The 20,093-nt window shown below is 41.8% G+C and overlaps 1 protein-coding gene across 1 annotated transcript in view; it reads right to left on the bottom strand.

Moving 5' to 3' along the window:
• Positions 1-17,554, bottom strand: part of Mcm6 (minichromosome maintenance complex component 6) — a 32,658-nt gene extending 15,104 nt beyond the window's left edge. The window contains exons 1-8 of the mRNA XM_048430628.3: positions 17,336-17,554; positions 14,146-14,292; positions 11,210-11,320; positions 8,555-8,804; positions 4,989-5,154; positions 4,610-4,755; positions 4,046-4,196; positions 945-1,086 (exon numbers count right to left, since the gene is read on the bottom strand). Of these exons, the coding sequence (XP_048286585.2) occupies positions 945-1,086; positions 4,046-4,196; positions 4,610-4,755; positions 4,989-5,154; positions 8,555-8,804; positions 11,210-11,320; positions 14,146-14,292; positions 17,336-17,442 (1,220 nt within the window). The 5' untranslated portion in view covers positions 17,443-17,554. The remainder of the gene's footprint in view (positions 1-944; positions 1,087-4,045; positions 4,197-4,609; positions 4,756-4,988; positions 5,155-8,554; positions 8,805-11,209; positions 11,321-14,145; positions 14,293-17,335) is intronic.
• Positions 17,555-20,093: the final 2,539 nt, after the last annotated feature.

The following is a 20,093-nucleotide window of genomic DNA, read 5'->3' as shown; positions in this document are numbered from 1 at the left end:
AAGTATCAGTCACAACGATGGAAGCTGGCTAACACCATGTGGTAGTCATGTATTATTTAGTCAGAGAAGGAAACAAAATACTGATGCAAATTCCAACATGACTTCATGCTAAGTGCAAGTTTATCTCTAAAGACCACATATGAGCCAATAAAAAAAAAAAAAAAAAACACAGACTGGGACAATGTAGTACACTATAACTTTCTATAGGGAAAAGAAGTAACTACTAACAAGCACAAGGTTTCCCTCTAATTAACAGTAACATTTTAAACTTAGTTGAACTTTGTAAACTATTGCTATACTAGAAGCACCAATCTTCAAAATTCAAAGAAATTAATTTCATGATGCATAAATTACATTTCAATAAAGACGCCAGAAAACACTATATAAAAGATCTAAGGGTCAGCAAGATGACTAAATAGGTAAAGGTGCTTACTGACCAACCTAATGACCTGAGTTCAATCCCCAGGAAGGATTAAAGTTCTATCACTTTAGGTAGGAGAGAAGTTAGTACTGCATGTTGTCTTCTGAGCTCTGTGTGTACCTCACACACAAATAAATGTAGCAAACAAAGGTCTAAGAAAACCATACATATAAAATACAATGCTGTCATAATAGGCAACAATGAATAGAAAAATAGAATTCTTTAAACATAACTATCACTTTCAAATCTAAAATTCAGCTTAGGAATGAGGATCTTGCTTAAGGGGTAGCATATACAAGGCCCTGGACTAAATCCCAGCATATCAAAGACAAAACAAAATTCAACCTGTGATACACTTAAAATAATCATAAAACGACTACAAATGTTCTAGGCTGGGCACAGTGACATATGCTATATACAGACCTTGTCTCAAAAACAAAAACAGGAACGACACTGACAGTAATTTTGGTAGCATGGCTACACACACTCACTGCTTTTTCTACTACTTCAGGTAGACACTTACTTGAGGAATTGGCTTTTAGCTGTACTTGGATCACCAACAATACAAACATTTATGTCCCCACGAAGAGAAGTCCCTTCCCCTGTTGTCTTAGGAACACCACCAAACAACATCAGTAAGACACCACGTTTTACTTCATCATTGCCTGAAAAGAAAAGTTCCAGAGGAAAAAATCATTTTTCAGAAGAATGGTAAAAAGGCTCAGCAGGTCCTTGCTATAAGTCAGAAGACCAGAATCTGACACTGGGAACCCATCCATGTAAAGGCAGAAGGAAAAAACCAACTCTACGATGTTGTCCTCTGATTTTCAAATGTACCTTTTCCCTTGGTATGATATATAAACATGGAAACTTAAAAAAAAAAAAGCTGGACGATGGAGGTGCACACCTTTAATCCCAGCACTTGGGAGGCAGAGATAGGCAGATCTCCGTGATTTTGAGGCCAGTCTAGTATATAAACCAAGTTACAGAACAGCTAGGGCTTTACACAAACCCTGTCTTGAAAACCAAACCAAACCAACCAACCAAATCACAACAACAAAAGAAAATTAATGGCTTGAGAGGCTCAGTTGGTAAAGTGCTTGCCAGGCAAGCCTGAGGACCTGAGTTCAAGTCCTTGAAACCATATGAAAAGTCAGGTATAGGGCTGGAGAGATGGCTCAGAGGTTAAGAGCATTGCCTGCTCTTCCAAAGGTCCTGAGTTCAATTCCTAGCAACCACATGATGGCTCACAACCATCTGTAATGAGGTCTGGTGCCCTCTTCTGGCCTTCAGGCATACATGCAGACTGAATATTGTATACATAATAAATAAATATTTAAAAAAAAAAAAAGAAAGAAAAGTCAAGTATAGTGGCTCACACTTGTAAGCCCAGTGCTGAGGAAAAGAACAGATTATTGAGGCTTGCTGACCAGCCAGCCTTGATTACTCGGAGAGCTGCAGAATAATGAAGACTGTCTCAAAAGCAAAACCAAAACAAACCACAGGTGAACAGCTACTGAGGACATCATGAGGTTGACGTCTGGTACATGTATGCATACACATACAAAAACAGAAAATTAAAAATCCATTCTATAACAAAACTGACTTATGACTTATGAAACAAAATGTATTGAGGACATGAGTTTTAAATGGTCCACAAAGATTTTGACATTCCTTATTTTAAAAGGGAACCTAACTGGGTGTGGTGACATCTTTAATCCCAGCATGTGAGAGACAGAGATCAGGGAATCCCTCAAATTCAAGGACAGCCTATATATAACAGTAAAAACTAAGAAGGAACCTGTTGGCTGTGGTGGATTAAACCTTTAATTCCAGCCTCTGAGTACAAGGCTAGCATGGGCTACATAGTTCCAGGACAACAAAGACTATGTAATGAGAACTTGTCTCAAATAAAGGAGATGGAATTTAATTTTCTACTTTCGAAGTAGGCATGAATAGACACTCTTTAAAAAATAAAAAAGTTTATAGAGTCTAGGGCTATACTCAAACTCACATGCATCCTCCTGGGTTAACTTCTTTCTTGAAGGCAAGGAGGGACTACAGATACCTACTATGACTTGAATTTTAACGAATAACTATATGGAATTAAAGGGGTACAACTGACAGATCATTAGACAGACTCCTGGGAGTGTACTCCAATGAGAAACCTGATTTACAAAGCTTCGGGAACACCTGTCTTTTAGATAGACACTATCAATTCTGTAGAAATCTTGTGAAGTCATGGCTCTTCTCCCTTCCATAACGGGATTCATCCCGAAACATCCCAGCAGTGTATAAATCATTCGTTGAGATAATTTCTTCCTGTATAGGCAACTGAATGACGTCTTCCACATCATGGGGCCCTGGTGTGAAAGCATTCACTCAGCCAACTTTTGTTCTCATAGTCAAATCTACATAAAGCTGGACCCTCACAATTATCCTTATTGACAACAAAGGAGTCCTGAGCAAGAGAGACAGTATGTCTGCTCTTACTGATAAACAGGTCTGGGTGGCCCTGAATTCTCTTACAGTCAACTGAAGAGAGTATAACCTACTGGCCTTTGCTCTACCCTAACAAGCTATTAATATTCTGTACTTTACTTTTGACTTGACACAGGTCTTAGTCTAGGAAATTAATTGTTTGTACCTTTATCCCTAAAATATACAGGAAAAAAGCTTGGGTCGCTAAACCAGTCCCAGAGAAAGAAATTCCTTCTCACCAGGGTGCCAGGGGGATACAGCATCCTGATGCTTATCCCAGGGGAAGGAGGGCCAAGCTCCATCCTAATCCTCCCAGTGTCTGCTGGGGAACTTCACAGTCACGCTCCTGAGACATAAGGTGCCTACCTTGTCAGTCTTTTATCCATCCTGTTAGCCCTAAGAAATGCATGCTTGGTACCATTGTTATTTAGGAGAAAATTGTTAACTATGTCTGTGTGGGCATACAAACTGGAAACCTTGTGGGATGGGTAGAACAGCAAGGACTATCAAGGAAAACATCCAAGAGAAACAGTGAAAGGGGAACATCAAGACAGCATTAGAGAGAGCATAGAAAGAATAAATGGAACATGATAAAAAGACTTACGTGAACTACTTATTATTCATTTACCCTCAGACCTTATTAGTCAGGTTTTTGCCTGCAATAGCCATCTTTCTGAATCCTGAGAGGTTTAGTGGGGCTTAATCCCAACAGAAAACTTGATAGTGAGCTGAGGTGAAGACCTGCCCACTGGGTATCACACATAGTAAGGAATCCAAGCTCCCTGCTATCCATCAGCACACTAAGGTAAGTTATCTGAGCTCCTGCATGAGCTATTGCTCAAGCCCCAGTCTAGCTTTTGGGCACCCATAGCTTCTGATCTACTTTAAGTGTATTGGTGCTTTGTCTGCATATATGCCTATATACCACATGCAGGCTTGGTGCCCTCAGAAGCCAGAAGGCACTGGATCTCCTAGAACTAAAGTTACAGACAGTTGTGAGCCTCTATATGGGTGCTGTGAATGAAACTCAGGTTCTCCATAATCATCTAGTGATCTTCAGTCCCAATATGAAGATCTCTCCACCAGTACCACCCATAGAAAGTTTCCTACTGATTGCAAGTTTCTATTACAAATAGTTCTTACCATGGATAGTAGGGAAGAGGCTGGTACAAAGGTTGTGGTACAGGTTTTTGTCCTGACTCATTTCAAACACCTTTTCCCATTCCTTCACTGTCATTTGGTTTTTAATGCTCTCAGCTGTCTGTTCCTCGTCTCTGAGTTCTTTCCCTCCAAACTGAGAAGTAGAAGAAAAACAAAACAAAAAAACATTATGAAGAGCCAAAACAATGTAAAGAAAAAGAAATTTCACTTTCATTATAATAAAATTGCTCGGGACATCAAAGTTGTGGTTTGACTATAGTCCCTAAACTAGCAAGACTTCAGTTAATAAAGGGATTTAAGGGCTTGTCATTTACCCAGTGAGGAAAACAAAGGCTACTATTGTTTTATGTTACTCTGAGCTATAATAGCAAGCTCATCACTGACATGAAAATGAGCCTCAGCAAAAAGCTATTATCAAGCTCTGCTATCTTAGTAAATCTCACCACTAGGGTTAGGGATATAGTCGAATTTGTTTCTAGCAGGCACAAAACCCTGTGCTTAATTTCTAGCATAGTAAACAAACAAATAAGTAAAAATAAAACTCACCCTTGGGTTGGTTGGTGCAACATAACAGGCAAGGAAGACCAGCCTGTATGACAGATCTCTGACACCAAGGGCCCGGAGTCCTCGAATGCCTTCTGTCTCATATCCATCAACTCCACTGACTCGAGAGTTAGTCTCTGCACGTGCTCCTATAAGAGTAAGGGATAAGGTATTTCACAGTTCAAATACTAAAGGTGCTAATAAGAACTAATATATTGAATAAGCCAAAGTTGAAGCAGCACCTTTCATAGAAAAATCAATTATCTCTTCATACTTCCATGCTTACCCTGATTGGTAGCCAGAAATGTCACATGGAAGATTCAAGTAACCGGATAGGCTGAGGAGCAGACCAGGATTGGTTAAATCTGAACAAATTACTGACCTGGTATACTAAGCTTGGAGACATCAGGTACAACTATTAGTGTCCCTGTGAAGTCACACTTGTCACCAGCTTGGGCTGACTCCACAGCTTCAGCTCTCAGGATGACCTCTAAACTTCGGGGGATACTTCCTCGGGGAAGTTCCGCTTGAGTCTCTTGAATACGAACCTATATCAAAACCAGCAAAAGTAAGAGATGCCTTTATACACTGTGCGACTGAAATCAACTACGATTACCCACATATCCCAGCCTCTGTGTACACTTTTCTCTTTGTGTGTGTGTAAGGGAGGCTAGAGTCCTAGCTCAGGTGCCACTCGCCGGCCTGGAATTTGCCACTTTAGCTACAATGGTTGACCAATTAGCTTTAGAGATCTGGTTGTTTCTGCCTCCTCTGAACAGAGCTACCACGATTGGCTTTTTTTTGTTTTGTTTTGTTTCTCGAGACACGGTTTATCTGTGTAACAACCCTGGCTGTCCTGGAACTCACTCTGTAGATCAGACTAGCCTCAAACTCAGAGATCTCCCTGCTTTTGCCTCCCAAAGTGCTGGGTTTAAAGGTGTGCGCCACCACTGCCTGACTCACATTTGGCCTTTTATGTGGGCACTGGGATCAAATACATGTCTCTCCCAGTTAATGTGACAAACAAGTTACCAACTAAACTATCTCCATAGGTCCTGCCCTGGAGATGTTTGACATATACCAATATTCATTCAACAAGTTGTACCAGAAGCTGAAGAGATGTCTCAGTGGTTAGGAGTACTGGTTGCTCTTCCAGGACTTGGATTTAATTCCTAGCACCCATATGAAGGGTCATAAGCACCAGCAATTCCAGTCCCAGAGGCTCTAATGTCCTCTTCTGGTTTCTGTAGACACTACATGAATATGGTACATAGACATGCATGCAAGCAAAACACCCACATGCATAAAAATAAACGAATGAATAAATAATAGTTTTGTGCCCTAAAACTACTTTTAGTCAAATAGTTCAACTGGCTAAGCAATTACATCTACTAGTGCTGGAGAGATGGTTCAGCACTGTCTGCTTTCCACACAAAAATCTTGCACCCTAAAACTCCTTTTAGGCAAATAGCTCCACTGGTTAAGAGATTAATCTATCAGGACTGGACAGGTGGCTCAGTAGTTAAGAACTACTTTGCAGAGGATCAGATTTTGATTCCTAGCACCCACATGTAGGTTTACAAATATCATCTACTTCCTGGTTATTTTAACACAAGCAAGAGCTATCTGGGAAGAGAGTTCCTCAATTAGAAAAATGCCTCTATCATTCAGGCCTGGTAGGCAAGCCTGTGGGGCATTTTCTGGATTAATGATTGATGTTGGAATGCACAGACCACAGCGAATTGGGTTACTCCTTGGCAGGTGGTCTTGGGTTGTAGAACCATGATGACCAACAGTAAGCAACATTCCTCTATGGCAGTGGTTCTCAACCTTATTAATGCTTTGAGCCTTTAATGTAGTTCCTCATGTTGCAGTGACTGCCAACCATAAAACTATCTTTGTTGCTACTTTATAACTATATTTCTGCTACTGTTACAAATTATAATTCAAATATTTATGATTTCTGACAGTCTTAAGTGATTCCTGTGAAAAGTATGATTTGACCCTCACCAAAGGGGTCATGCCCAACAGGTTGAGAACCATTGCTCTATGCCCTCTGCTTCAGTTCCTGACTGTAGGTTCCTGCCCTGACTTTCTTCTATGATGCAATAGAACTATAAGCTAAATAGTTCTTTCCAAGTTGCTTTTGGTCATGATATTTTATCACAGCAGTTGAGTCTCACTAGGACAAACTGTAACTCCTGTAACACAGAACCTGACACTCTCTTCTGGCCGCTGTGGGCATTATAGGCATGTGGTATATACACACCAACAAACAAAAACCACATAGATAAGATAAAAAGAATTCTTTAAAAACTTCACTTTTGAGTCACGAGGTGGTGGTGCAAACCTTTAATTCCAGCACTCAAGAGGCAGAGGCAGGCAGATTTCTATGAGTCCAAGGCCAGCCTGGTCTACAACAACTAGTTCCAGAACAGGCTCCAAAGCTACAAAGAAACCCTGTCGCGAAAAAATAAAAACAAAAAAAAAACCAACAAAATAAAATACCCCACTCCACGCTACCCCCTACCAGAAAACTTCACTTTTACCAAGGTGGTGCACACCTTTAATCCCAGCACCCAAGAGGCAGAGGAAGGGAAGCTCTGTGAGTTTGAGGCCAGCCTGGTCTATAGAGCAAGTTTCAGGACAGGTAGGACTATTACACAGAGAAATCTTATCTTGGAACCACCCTCTACAACCCTCCAAAAACTTCACTTTTGATGGGTTGATGCAGGCCTGTAATCCCAGCATTTGGCAGTTGGAAGCAGTAAGATCAGGTCATCCTTGGCCACACTGTGAGTTCAAGACCTGTCTGGGCTACATGAGAATCTGCCCCAACAAAACAAAATCAAAACCCAAAAAAACTTTACGTTTTACTCTAAACTCCCTGTTTTCAAAATGACTAAATATTTCATCTATGTCACACCCTCCTTAAACTTCTCAAAGAAGTTTTTTGAAAAGGCAGAGGCAGGTCAATGAGGCCGTTCTGGTCTACAAAGTGAGTTCCAGGACAGCCAGGACTACACACTGAAACTGTTCAAAGCCCCCTCCAAAACACAACAAAACTCCACACCTAACTACTTCAATATTGACCTCTAAGGGGGGGAGCACAACTATATTTGTCAATGAATGTTTCCTCCTGGAAAGCAAAGAAACAGCTGTAGGTACCTTCAGGAACATGGGAAATTTTTTTGTTGTTTATCAGTCTTTCATAGCCCAGAATGGCATACTGAAAGATGACCTTGATCTTCTGACCTTCTGCCTTCAGCTCCCAAGTGCTGGGACTAGAGGCTTGTGAGCCTGCTAAGTCAGCATTCTTATCTACTGAGGCGCATTCCCGGCCTAAGGAACAAATACATTCTCCTTTGTTCTTGCTACTCTAACACTGGAGACAACTGTTACAGGATAACCTGCAATGGACCATGAGTCAGGGAAGAAAACCTGTAATTTTTTTTTCTATTATGTAACTTTGGCGGTACTGAAGTTGCTATGGAGACCACACAGGCCACAGAGATCCACCTACCACTGACTCCAAGTGTTGGGATTAAATATGTGTGCAACCAAGACTGACTCTTGTAATTTTGAATCTTGCTTTGAAAGGTCCTCTTGGGAGAAACACTTACTGCACATTAAAAACATACTGTTTTGTATGTTCTTCCCTAGAACCCCCACAGGTCTGTGACTATTTCTCCATCCCTAGTTCTTCTGAAAGAGTTGTAGTCTCCCTCACAGAAAGGAGAGCAGCTTCAGGAATAAAACTTGCTGATGATGCAACAAAGAAACTATGTAAAGGGAGAAAAAACACTAACACTTACATAAATTCCTTAAAAACTGTCATCTACAAGTTATCACAAGGACCAAAAAAAAGGTATTAGCAGTGAATCTAATCTAATAATCTATTTGTCTAATAAATACATACATGAATCTGATCTAAACATAAGTAAATACCTTTTGAAAATCAACAAATCTTGATTTATTAGTGTCTAGCAAGAACCTCTTCCTGTTGGCACACACTGGATTTCGGCAGATATTTGGCTGTGTGTATTTGAACTGTTGCTCGACATCCTTGATCACTGTTTGACAGTCCAGGCACAGGAAAGTTCCACTCACGAGCTCAGGATGCACTGGGTGAGTGCGTACCACTTGCCCACTGATGCGGGTAAGCACCCCAATCCTGGATGAAGTGAGCTCACGAATCCTGTTTGAAGACAAGTGTTATATTAATAAATATCCTTACCATCTTTCTTTTTTTTTCCCTCCGAGACACAGTTTCTCTGTGTAGCCTTGGCTGTCCTAGAACTCACTCTGTAAACCAAGCTGGATTCAAACTCAAAGAGATCCATCTGCCTCTGCCTCCCAAGTGCTGGGATTAAATGCATGTGCCATCACTGCCCAGCCTTTCCATCTCTCTTTTTCCTTCAGTTCTGGGGATTGAACCTAGGACCTCGTACACTGAGCTACATGCAACCCTAGCCCACTTTCCATTTCCTTAGTGTAGAAAATCTAAGAAAATTTTCTTTTTAAGTTTTTTTTGTCTTAAATGATTTTTAATTATGCATGAGTGTATGTCTCTGTGTGGGTAAGTACATGTGAGGGTAAGCACTTTCAAAGGTCAGAGACACTGAATCCTCCTAGAGTTACAGGCAGTTGTGAGCTCCTGATACTGGTGTTAGAATGCAAACTCATGTCCTCTGCAAAAGCAGTTCACACTCTTACCTGCTGAGCCATCTCTCCAGTCCATTTCTGTTTTTATTAGGAGTGATTAATGATAAACATGCTTTAAAAGAATGGAGACAAATTATAATATAGAATCTCCTAAAAGAATAATTTGGTCAACACGCCCATTGCCAATTTATGTAACATAAATTCCTTAAAAAAATAAAAATGAGGGGCTGGAGAGATGGCTCAGAGGTTAAGAGCATTGCCTGCTCTTCCAAAGGTCCTGAGTTCAATTCCCAGCAACCACAAGGTAGCTCACAACCATCTGTAATGAGGTCTGGTGCCCTCTTCTGGCCTGCAGGCATACACACTGACAGAATATTGTATACATAATAAATAAATAAATATTTAAAAAAAAAAAAAATGAGCCAGGTAGTGGTGGCATACACCTTTAGTACCATCATTCATTCAGGAGGCAGAGGCAGGGATATATTTGATAAACTGTCCCAAAAACCTAAATAAATAAACATGAATATGAAAGAAAAGACTGAAGAAATAAAAAAGCTGGATGCCTTGACACGCATCTGAAACCACAGCATGTTGTTGAAGGGGTAAACCAGATCTTAGGTGCTTGATGCCAGTCAGTCTAGTCGGAGCGCCATCTCAAGCTTAGTGAAAAATACTTAGTTTCAGGACCGCAGAACTCAGTGTACTTGCTGCTCCTCTAGAAGATCTCAGTTCAGTTCCTAGCACCCATATCAGGCAGTTCACAACTACACATCACTCCAGGGTATCAAGTACCTCTGGGCACTGCACATACTTGGGACCCAAGAATACACACAAACACACACAATACCCACATGAATAAAACTTTTAAATTATTTCTAACGGTTAAGAATGTCATGTATTTATGCTGGGGGGAGGGAGGCTTAGCTGAGCATGGTGATGCGCGCTTTTTTCATTATTATTTATTTTTATTATGTGTATTGGTATTTTGCCTGCATGTATGTCAGTTTATGTAAAAATACTAGATGCCCCAAAACTAAAGTTACAGACAGCTTTAAGATGACATGTGAGCTCTGAGAACTAAACCTGATCTTGTGGAAGAGCAGCCAGTGCTCTTAACCGTTATGAGGGCAGAAATAGTCAATCTCTGTAAAAATTGATCACTTTGATTTCAAAGCCGCTGTTCTACATACTGAGACTCTATATTCATTAAAGTTCTAAAATTCATTAATTTCTTTACTTTTTTTCGTTTTTGAGACAGGATTTTACTATGTATCTCTGGATGATTTGGAACTCACTTTGTAGACCAGCTTGTCTTGAACACAAAAGAGATCACATGTCTCTGCTTCCTGAGTGCTGGGATTAGGCACTCATTGGCCTATCATTGGCCAATGTCAATCAGTGTCAATCATTGGCCTTAATCACAAATTTCTGCAACTATTCTTAATTCTCACACCCTCCCCCAGGCACAACCTGTCTGACAATACTGAGTATCTGCCTCACTTTACACTGCCCATCCTATCTCCATGGGAAAACAAATTTCTCCAAACTAAATTTTCTGGGTAAAAGGTTTAAAAACTTCAATATGTCCATCTGAGCTGGGTGTGGCAGCACATGCAAAGAAGAGACTGGACGCTTGGGTGTTTGAAGCCAGTGTGAGCTACATAGCAAGGCCTTACCTTTAAATGACAGACACAAACAAGAGATACTTCACAGCATCAGTATTTAAGTACTTATTACAATCCTGTTACTATCAGGTAAAAAGATTTTTACAGCAATAAAATTGTCTTTTATGACTAAAGTAGAAAACTCGAGGCAAAAGACATGATAGAAGAGAAGACTGAGACTCAGCAAAGAAAAAGTGGTCTCTATATTATATAGCCAGCTATTACCATCACTGGGCCCATGAGATTCACCCCCAAAAGATTCCTTCCTCACTTGTGTCTGGTAGGCAGGTCTTGAAATGCAACATAAAAATCCTTGGCAAAAGGGATCTCCTTTCGATCTTTGACAAAGGTCTTCAAGGCTCGACACAGGTAAGGGTAGACTCTGAAAAACAAACAGGACCAGTGAGTTTACTCTTACCAAGACTGCCTTCTTTTTCATGTTTGTCAACTTTTAGAGTACAGCATCCCACCTGGTCACAAACAAGCTTTAGAACTTAACTGCAAGACAGATGCTTGCTTTTATAGTAAACTCCGCTGCTTACTCCTCCAGCCATTCTTTTTTCCCTTCATGTATATGGGTATGTGAACCCATGAAAACATGGGAAGCCAGAAAACAACACTAGCTGACTTCCTGACTCACATTTTGTACGCACGGTCTCTCACTTGCTAGCCAGCAAGCCCCCAGGACTGTCCTCTCTGTTCCCTAGCCTTGGAGTTATTGTTATTATTGACTACTCTGGTTTATGTGGATAATGGGAAATAAACTCTGATTCTAATGCTTGTACAGCAAGCACTTGCAACCATGGAGCTATCTTCAACTGTTCTTGACTAGCTATAACTAAAAAGTTTCAGAGTACCCCAGCTTCCAATCCACCATGAAAACAGGACCATGTCTCCTCTTTTATAACTATTGACAAAAATCCGTATTTATACAAAGATTTATTTAGAACAAATGTAGATCATTATTTGTGAACAAAGCTGGGTTTTTGGTTTTGAAGACAGGGTTTCTTTATAACAGCTCTTGTTGTCCTGGAATTCTCTTTGTAGACCAGGCTGATCTCAGACTCAGAAATGCGCCTATCCCTGCCTTCTGAGTGCTGGGATTAAAGGTGTGTACAACCACCACCTGGCAACAAAGCTGTTTTTCTCATACATGGTTGAAAATAAAATGAGCTGAAGTTATTTCTACCCCTAAAATACTCAAACTATGCTGAAATGTGGAGGTGCACACCTGTAATCCCAGTACATGGGAGGCAGAGACGGAGATATGAGTTTGGTATACAAAACAAGTTCAAGACCAACCAAGGTATATATTGAAGTCCTGTCTTAAAAACAAACAAACAAAACAAAATGCCACACCTAAGCTACTAACATGTATCCAAGGAATTTTATATGGAAAATTATACACTAGGCCAAAAAGGGAAGGATGCTGTATCTGTATTATTATCTCCAAAACTATAGACACATAAGAAGACATCAAAAGATTGCCTGGCAGTGGTGGCACACACCTTTAAACCCAGCACTCTGGGAGGCAGAGGCAGGTGGCCAGACTGGTCTACAGAGTTTCAGGACAGCCAGGCTATAGAGAAAAACTGTCATGAAAACCAAAACCAAACAAACAAAAAATGTAGTGAGATCCTTATAAACTCTATACTTGCAGACATTTGAGGCTTTGGATGCTTGCTTCAACAAACCAGCAAAGAATGGCTACCAATGCAATAGTTAAGAACATAAAAGTAATTTTATTTTTCTCTTTACTTTTCTTTACTTTTTTTTTTTTAAAAAAAAATATTAGCTACACATGGGTTGGCAAGATGGAAAAGTGGGTAAGGGTGCTGTCACCAAGGCTGAGAACTTGTGTTCAATCCCTAGGACCTACAAGGAGGAAGGACAGAACTGATTCCTGTAAACTGAAATGAATTGCACACATGCACAAGGGCACACATCCCTTTTAAATAAAATTTTAAAAGAGACAATATAGGGGCTGGAGAGATGGCTCAGTGGTTAAGAGCACTGACTGCTCTTCCAGAGGACCCGGGTTCAATTCCCAGCACCCACATGGCAGCTTATAACTGTCTGAAGATCCAGTTCCAGGGGATCTGACACTTCACACCAATGCACATAAAATAAAAGTTAAATAAACCATTAAAAAAGAGAGACAATACATTATTTCCATAATCAGAAAAATTAAATTTTTAACAAAACCACTAATATTATTGCTATAAAGAGCCCTTTAAGTAGCCATAAGTGGTATGTGCTTGAGATTCCAGCTGTTTAGGAAGCTGAGGCAAGATCTTCAGCCAAGAATTCAAGGTCAACCTGAGAAGCACCCATGGTGAGACCCTATCTGAAAAAGTAATATCCTTGGTCCAAAACCAGGACTTACTACAGTTACTCTAAGTACCTATTCCATGAGTGAAACAGGATAGTTAAGATCAAATAAAATGAGAAAGCACTCACCTTTAATACTAGCATTTGGGAGGCAAAGGCAGGCAGATCTCTGTGAGTTTGAAGTCAACCTGGTCTACAGAGCAAGTTCAAGAATAGACAGGGCTATGTAGGGAAATCCTGTCTCAACAAATAAAACAAACAAACAAACAAAACAAAGAAAGAGAGAGGGAGGGAGAGAGGCCGCCCAATAGAACTAAGTAACTAAATGTGCTGCGGGAGTACCTTCAGCTGCTTCAGACTGCTTCAGCCAATAGTCGCTGAAGCACGAGCCCACAGTGCTGCGGGAGCGCTGTCAGCCAATAGCCGCTGAAATACCAGCCCACTGGGGTGTGGTATATTTCTCTTTAAAAGAAGAGCGGCAAGCTCGGCTTGGCGGTGCTTGGTTCCGGCTCCTGCTCCCTGCTCCAGCACTAGGCTCCCTTCCTGACGGTTTATCGTGTATGTAAGTTTTACCCCCCAAAATAAATAACCCCTTAAAACATAACTGGTGTGGGATTGATTCACCATTATAAATGTATGACACAAAGCAAACATTTTCTTCTTGGGAAAACTATATAGAATTTTTAACATCTGACATAAGGAAACCCAAGCTCTACAAAAGTCTATGTTAATGGGACCACTTGTACCAAAGGGTCTCTCCTTAGAAGGAAGTAATTGTGACAAAAGCCCTTCTTTCTTACAGGGAACACACCCAGGTCAAGAAGCTGGTTTTTCAGGCTTCATGTCTATTCAAAGGAAAAATGAACATGCTCTTACCTATAGAACTCTTCCTGAATGGTGGTAGAAAGTTGTTGGTTAAATTGTTCCAGGTCTGCAAAACTCACAACTAGTGTGTTTCTCTCAGGACGAATCAGCTCCTCTGCAAACTGCAAGTATTTAATTTCTCCATCACTACCCTGGAACCTGAAGATACAAAATCACATTAAAAAGAGGAACTAATTAGAAAAAAAAAAAAAGAATCTGCACACTAGGTAACTTGGTATATTGGTTAATGGGCATCAGCTTTAGGTTCAGAGACATCCATCCACACCCAGTATTTCCATGACTTGGGACAAATTACTTACTTTTCTAAACTTACTTTCCCCCCCCTCAAGACAAGGTTTCTCTGCATAGCCCTGGCTATCCTGAAACTTGCTCTGTAGGCGAGGCTGGCTCAGAGATTCACCTGACCGCTTGGATAATTTAACATTTTCAAAATAACAGATTTTTAATTAATGTGTAATTAAGATCCAACAGTTAAGAAATGGAGCTAAAGATTCAAAGATTAAATTTCCATTAGTCAATATTTAAGAAGCAGAATAGAGGCTGGGAATATAGTTCAGTGCTAGAGTGCTTGCCTAACATACATGAAGCCATAGATCTAATCCCCAACACCACAAAAAAATTTAAAGCAAGCCAAACAAACACCACCACACAGAGAAATGAGGTATCCACTGCTAAAGACCCCCCAAAAATGTAAACACATGAAGTAAAGCTGGTGACTTCCCAACCAAAAGTAAAACAATATCATACAAATATATTTTCTGCTCTTTTCATATACTATGTAGATCAGGTTTTGTTTTGGGCAAAATTATTCCTCTTCTAACTACATCAGGCTCAAATTCTTCTAAAATGCTTATTTTAGACAGACCCAAGTATAAAGCATTATATCTGATACCTAAAGGCACAGGGAAGGCAATGTTTTTCCTGCCCTAGAGTTGGCATTCTTAGGAGACAAAAGACAAATAATATTTCTATTGATGAGAAGTGCCAGAAATATAAGCCAACTATGCCTACAGGAATATCTATAATAAAGATTCATATGTAAAAGTAACATTGGAATTATTCCTTGAAAGTCATTAAAAGTTACATTCATGAAAAAAAATGGATGGGCTTGGTGGTGCAGGTCTGTAACACTAATTACTGGAGGGGCTAAAGGTGGAAAATTGGAAGTTACCCACCCATCTGGGTAACATAGAGGGACCTTTTTTCAAAATAAGAGAGTCAAAAAAGGCCTGGGAAGTTGTGTACAGTGGTGCACTCCTTTAATCCTATCACAAAGCATGATTTCTGTTAATTCCAGACAGACAAGGCAACACAGTAAGTCCCTACCAAATAAACATACAAAAGAGGGTGGATGCTAGAGATACAGCTCAGTAGTAGAATGTTTGTCTAGTATGTATCAGACCTTGGGTTCCTTCCCCAACACATTAAGAAAACAAGCAAGCAAACAAAAATAAAATAGGTGATAGAACCACACCTATAGTGACTGATGGTGGTTTTGGAGAATGAAACTGCAATAAAAAATTTAGTAGTAGCACACCTTTAGTGCCAGCATTCAGGAGGCAGAGGCAGGTGGATTTCTGAGTTCGAGGCCAGCCTGGTCTACAGAATGAGTTTTAGGATAACCAGGGCTACACAGAGAAACCCTGCCTTGAAAAACAAAACAAAAATTAAGGAGAAAAAGAAAAATGTAGACTTTATTCCATAAACAAAACTAAAGCTGTTTCTGTGAACCAAAGTGTTGTTTATGCTGAGCTTTAACACTGACCTACCAAGTAAAGGTGAAGGTTTTGTTTTTCCGAGAAAATGGGTCTCTCTGTGTAGCCCTGGCTGGCCTTACACTCTGAGATCCGCCTGTCTCTGCTCATTAAAAGGTGTGCCCTACACTTTTATTATCTGCTGAAAGGAACCTTTCTAACACCTTAGTGAGGCGGTAGGGTGGCTAGAGAGCCGAGAATGCCAGAGTTGACAGGGGAAAGCATCTGGAAAAGAGCAGGCCTACTGCGCTCACAAGGGAAGAAGTACCTACGGCTTATTGTCTGAAAAGTTTATAGAAGTGGTTCTCAACCTTCCTAATGCTGTGACCGTTTAATAGAGTTCCTCATGTTGTGGTAACCCCCAACCATAAAATTCCATTGCTACTTCATAACTGCAATTTTGCTACAGGTACTAATCCCAATCTGATATGCTAGTCCCAAGGTGTTGAGACCCATGGGGTGAGAACCACCAGTTTACACTTTCACCAAGAGTCTTGAGTTGGATTGTACGGACTGCCAAGAGCATTACCAAAAGTAGGAAAGTGGAATTTAAATCAGTTTTAAGTACAGCAGAATTTCAGAAGAGAGCAGTATTATTCAAGTAGCCAAAAGGAAGACAAACGGCTAAACAATATATGATAGGTACATACATGCCATGTAATTTTACTCTGCCTTAAAAAGAAAACTGACTACAGTAAGCTGCACGTCTAGCAAAATTAGCCACACACACTACTTATACGAGGCACCTAGAGTCATCCATTTCAGGGATATGGCAATTATCAGTAGGTTAGGAAAGGGACGCATAAAACTGGTTATTTAATAGGTAGAGTGTCTGTGTGGAAAGATGAAAGTTTCCAACAGATATGATACAGACGGTTGTATAATGCAATACAAGATGCGACTTTTTGTGCACACCCCCAAAAAGTCAAAACAGTGAGTTTTTTGTTACATACTGGCATAATCCCGAAATGAAAAAAAAAATTCTGTAAACTCAAGCTCGCAGCACGGCAAGCTCTACAACTCTCAGCAGCCGGCTGTGGCTCAACCTTACTTAAGAAGTAACGGGCTCCGCTCCAACCCTGCCTCCCTGGGCTGTAATGCGAGCACTGAAATAAAAAAGCAGGGCTGGGTTCGGCTCCCAGCATCGCATCAACCGGGCATGGCGATGCGCGTCTGTCACTGCAGCACTCGCGACGTGGAGGCAGGAAGATCGCCAGTTCAAAACCATCTCTGACTACACGAGTTCGAGGAGACCGTCTCAGAAAAGCAAAGAGAAAAAAGCAAAGCGTGGCGCAGGAAGGCGCTGAGGGAGGGGGAGGGCTCGGCGCGGCTTTGGATTCCGGTCTGGTCCGGTTCCATCCCTCCCCGACCCTGAACACACGCGGCCCCAGGCTCCGCCGGCCCGCTAGCGCCCGGAAGCCACTTACTCTTCTAGGAAGTCTAGGAACAGCTTCTGGCATTTCTCGGCTACCTCGTCGCGCACCTCCGGGTGCTGGCTTCCGGCGCCAGGCTCGGCGGCCGCCGCGAGATCCATGGCAGCGCTGAGAGTACGAACCGCTGAGGAAAGACCACGACAGGAGACAGGCCGCAGCAGAGGAAGACCCACACAGCCGCAGCTTCCACGCGTTGCTCCTTCCGCGCGGCCGCTTCGCGCGCGCCTCCGCCAGGCCCCGCCCTCTCACCCCAGCCAATCATGGAGCAGGAGCTGGGGTACTTCGCGCCAAACCTGTCCAATCAATGGCGGTTCCGTCCAGAGCCCCTCCCACCACACGCGAATTTCGCGCCAAATGTGAAAGCTTTTTGCACATGCGCCATGTAGTCTCGCCCACCCTCTGGTTGTTTTGACCTCTGGAGGTGGGAAGTTTGCGTCTACGTCATGATGGATTTTTCACCTTCATTTTCTTTTCGTTACTTTCCTTCCTTTCTTTCTCTCCCTCCGTCCCTCTTTTTCCCAGAGCAAATGTAGATTTATTAAGTGATGGGAAAAAAACTTCAAAGAGTGGAAGGGACTCCAAAGAAGGAATACACGTTTTTCATGTCTTTGTGGTTTTTGTATAGTTTCCTAGTGTTGGGAGGTAAGAATAAGGCACTGTGAAAGGGGAAAAGTCACTCAGCTAAGCCTCTCTGAACTGTCTAGCTGCAGGAAATAAGCTGTAAACAAACCGCAGGAGAGAGCGCTCTAAAAGTTAGTGAAGGGCTGGAGAGATGGCTCAGCGATTAAGAGAACTCTGCAGAGACCCGCCCACCTTGGCCTCTCAGCACCGACATCAGACAGTTCACCACCGATAACTCCAGCTCCAGGGGATTTGAAACCCTCTGCTACCTTCTTTGAACACCAGCAAGCACGTGTGCATACACACATATCTTTGTTTGTTTGTCTGTTTGTTTCTGTTTATTGAACCTGTCGCCCGCGCCCTGCTCCCGCCATTATTGGGCTCGCTCCCTCTACAGCCTGTCGGTCCCTGGCACAGTCGGGTCTGGTTAGTACCCGGATGGGAGGCACACATTTATTTTAACAAGTCAAAGACAGATAAATTCTGCTGAAGGAGGAGGCATACTTTCCGGATCCTCCTGACACAGTAAAATCTGCAAAACATTTGACATTATTGATTTTTACTGAGATAGAGTCTCACATAGCCCAGGCTGGCCTTGGATTCTTGATGGGACCATCAATCACATTGGGTTCACGTGCTTCTGGGACTGAATCCATAGTTTCCTGAGCGCTAGACAAGGGCTACCTTGCTATTGAATAAGCCACATCGCCAGCCCTTTGATCCCTTGGTGCTGATGACTTGAGGCTGTGTTTCACCCGTACTTTTTTTCTGGACCTCCAGGACACAGTAAACCTGCACAAACAAATTTAAAATATCACTTTTTTGAGACTTACAGGATGTTAAATTAATATCAGGCAGGGCAGACCTAATTAATATTTTATTACTATTGTACTGGGTGGTTTTGTGTGTCAACCTGACACGAAATAGAGTCATCAGAGGAAGGAGCCTAAGCTGAGGAAATGCCTCCATGAGATTCAGATGGAAGACATCTTCTCATTTAGTGATCAATGGGGGAGGGCCCAACCCATGGCGGGTGGTGCCATCCCTGGGTCTTGTTGGTCCTGGGGGTCTATACAATTTGAACTGCAATCTGTTGGACTTAGGTCTTATATATTGTTGCTTAATAATTTTCAGAACCACTGACAGTAAAGCTGAAGCAGTATAGCTTAAAACTTGTATAAATTCCAAGTGATTAGGATGATCAGGTACTAAATGCACAAAGTAAAGCCAGTAAGCAGCACCCCTTAAGGGCCTCTGCAACAGCTTCTGCCTCCAGGTTCCTGCCCTGTCTGAGTTCCTGTCCTGACTTCCTTCGGTGATGAACAGCAATGCTGAGGTGTAAGCTTAATAAACCCTGTCCTCCCCAACTTGCTTTTTGGTCATAGTGTCTTGTCGCAGCAATAGAAACCCCAACTAAGATAATTATTAAGGTGTATACTATAGAGATCTGCAACTGAAGGTGTGATCTTACTAAGAGGTGCTGAAGACTTGAAGCTGCGTAAATGCCTCAGTCCTTCACAACTCCAAATGTAGCCCTCACTGGATGAGTGCATTGGCAATTCTAGAGGAACAAAACTGGCCGGGCGGTGGTGTGGGCGGTGGTGGCGCAAGCCTTTAATCCCAGCACTTGGGAGGCAGAGGCAGGCAAATCTCTGTGAGTTCAAGGTCAACCTGGTTTATAAGAGCTAATTCCCGGACAGGCTCCAAAACCAGAGAAACCCAGTCTCGAAAAAAAACGAAAACAAACAAACAAACAAAAAGGAACAAAACTGATGGAATGATATAGGATATATTAGGGTTAGCACACAGGCTGTGGTTCAACTAGCTAAGCAGTACCTGTATCCCAACAGAAAGGCCAAGAATCCAGTAGTTGTTCAGTCTACAAGGTCAAATGTCTCAGCTGGTCTTCTGGTCTTCATTGTTTGTTGGAGTCCTGGAGAAACAGGTTCTAATACCAGCGGAGGTTGCCTCAACAGCAGGAGGATGAACATGCCAGTGAAAGTGAGGGCAAGCAGGCAAAAAAAAAAAAAAGCTTCCTTCTTCTATGCCGTCTATACAGGCGACAATCAGAGGGTGTGGCCCAGATTTAAGGTGGGTCTTTTTTTTTTCCCAGGGTTTCTCTGTGTAACTC

The sequence above is a fragment of the Myodes glareolus genome, chromosome 5, assembly GCF_982192425.1.
Source record: "Myodes glareolus chromosome 5, mMyoGla1.1, whole genome shotgun sequence".
Classification (NCBI taxonomy): domain Eukaryota; kingdom Metazoa; phylum Chordata; class Mammalia; order Rodentia; family Cricetidae; genus Myodes; species Myodes glareolus.
Note: the sequence above shows the minus strand (reverse complement) of the source record. Positions and strands in the feature narration are given on the sequence as shown.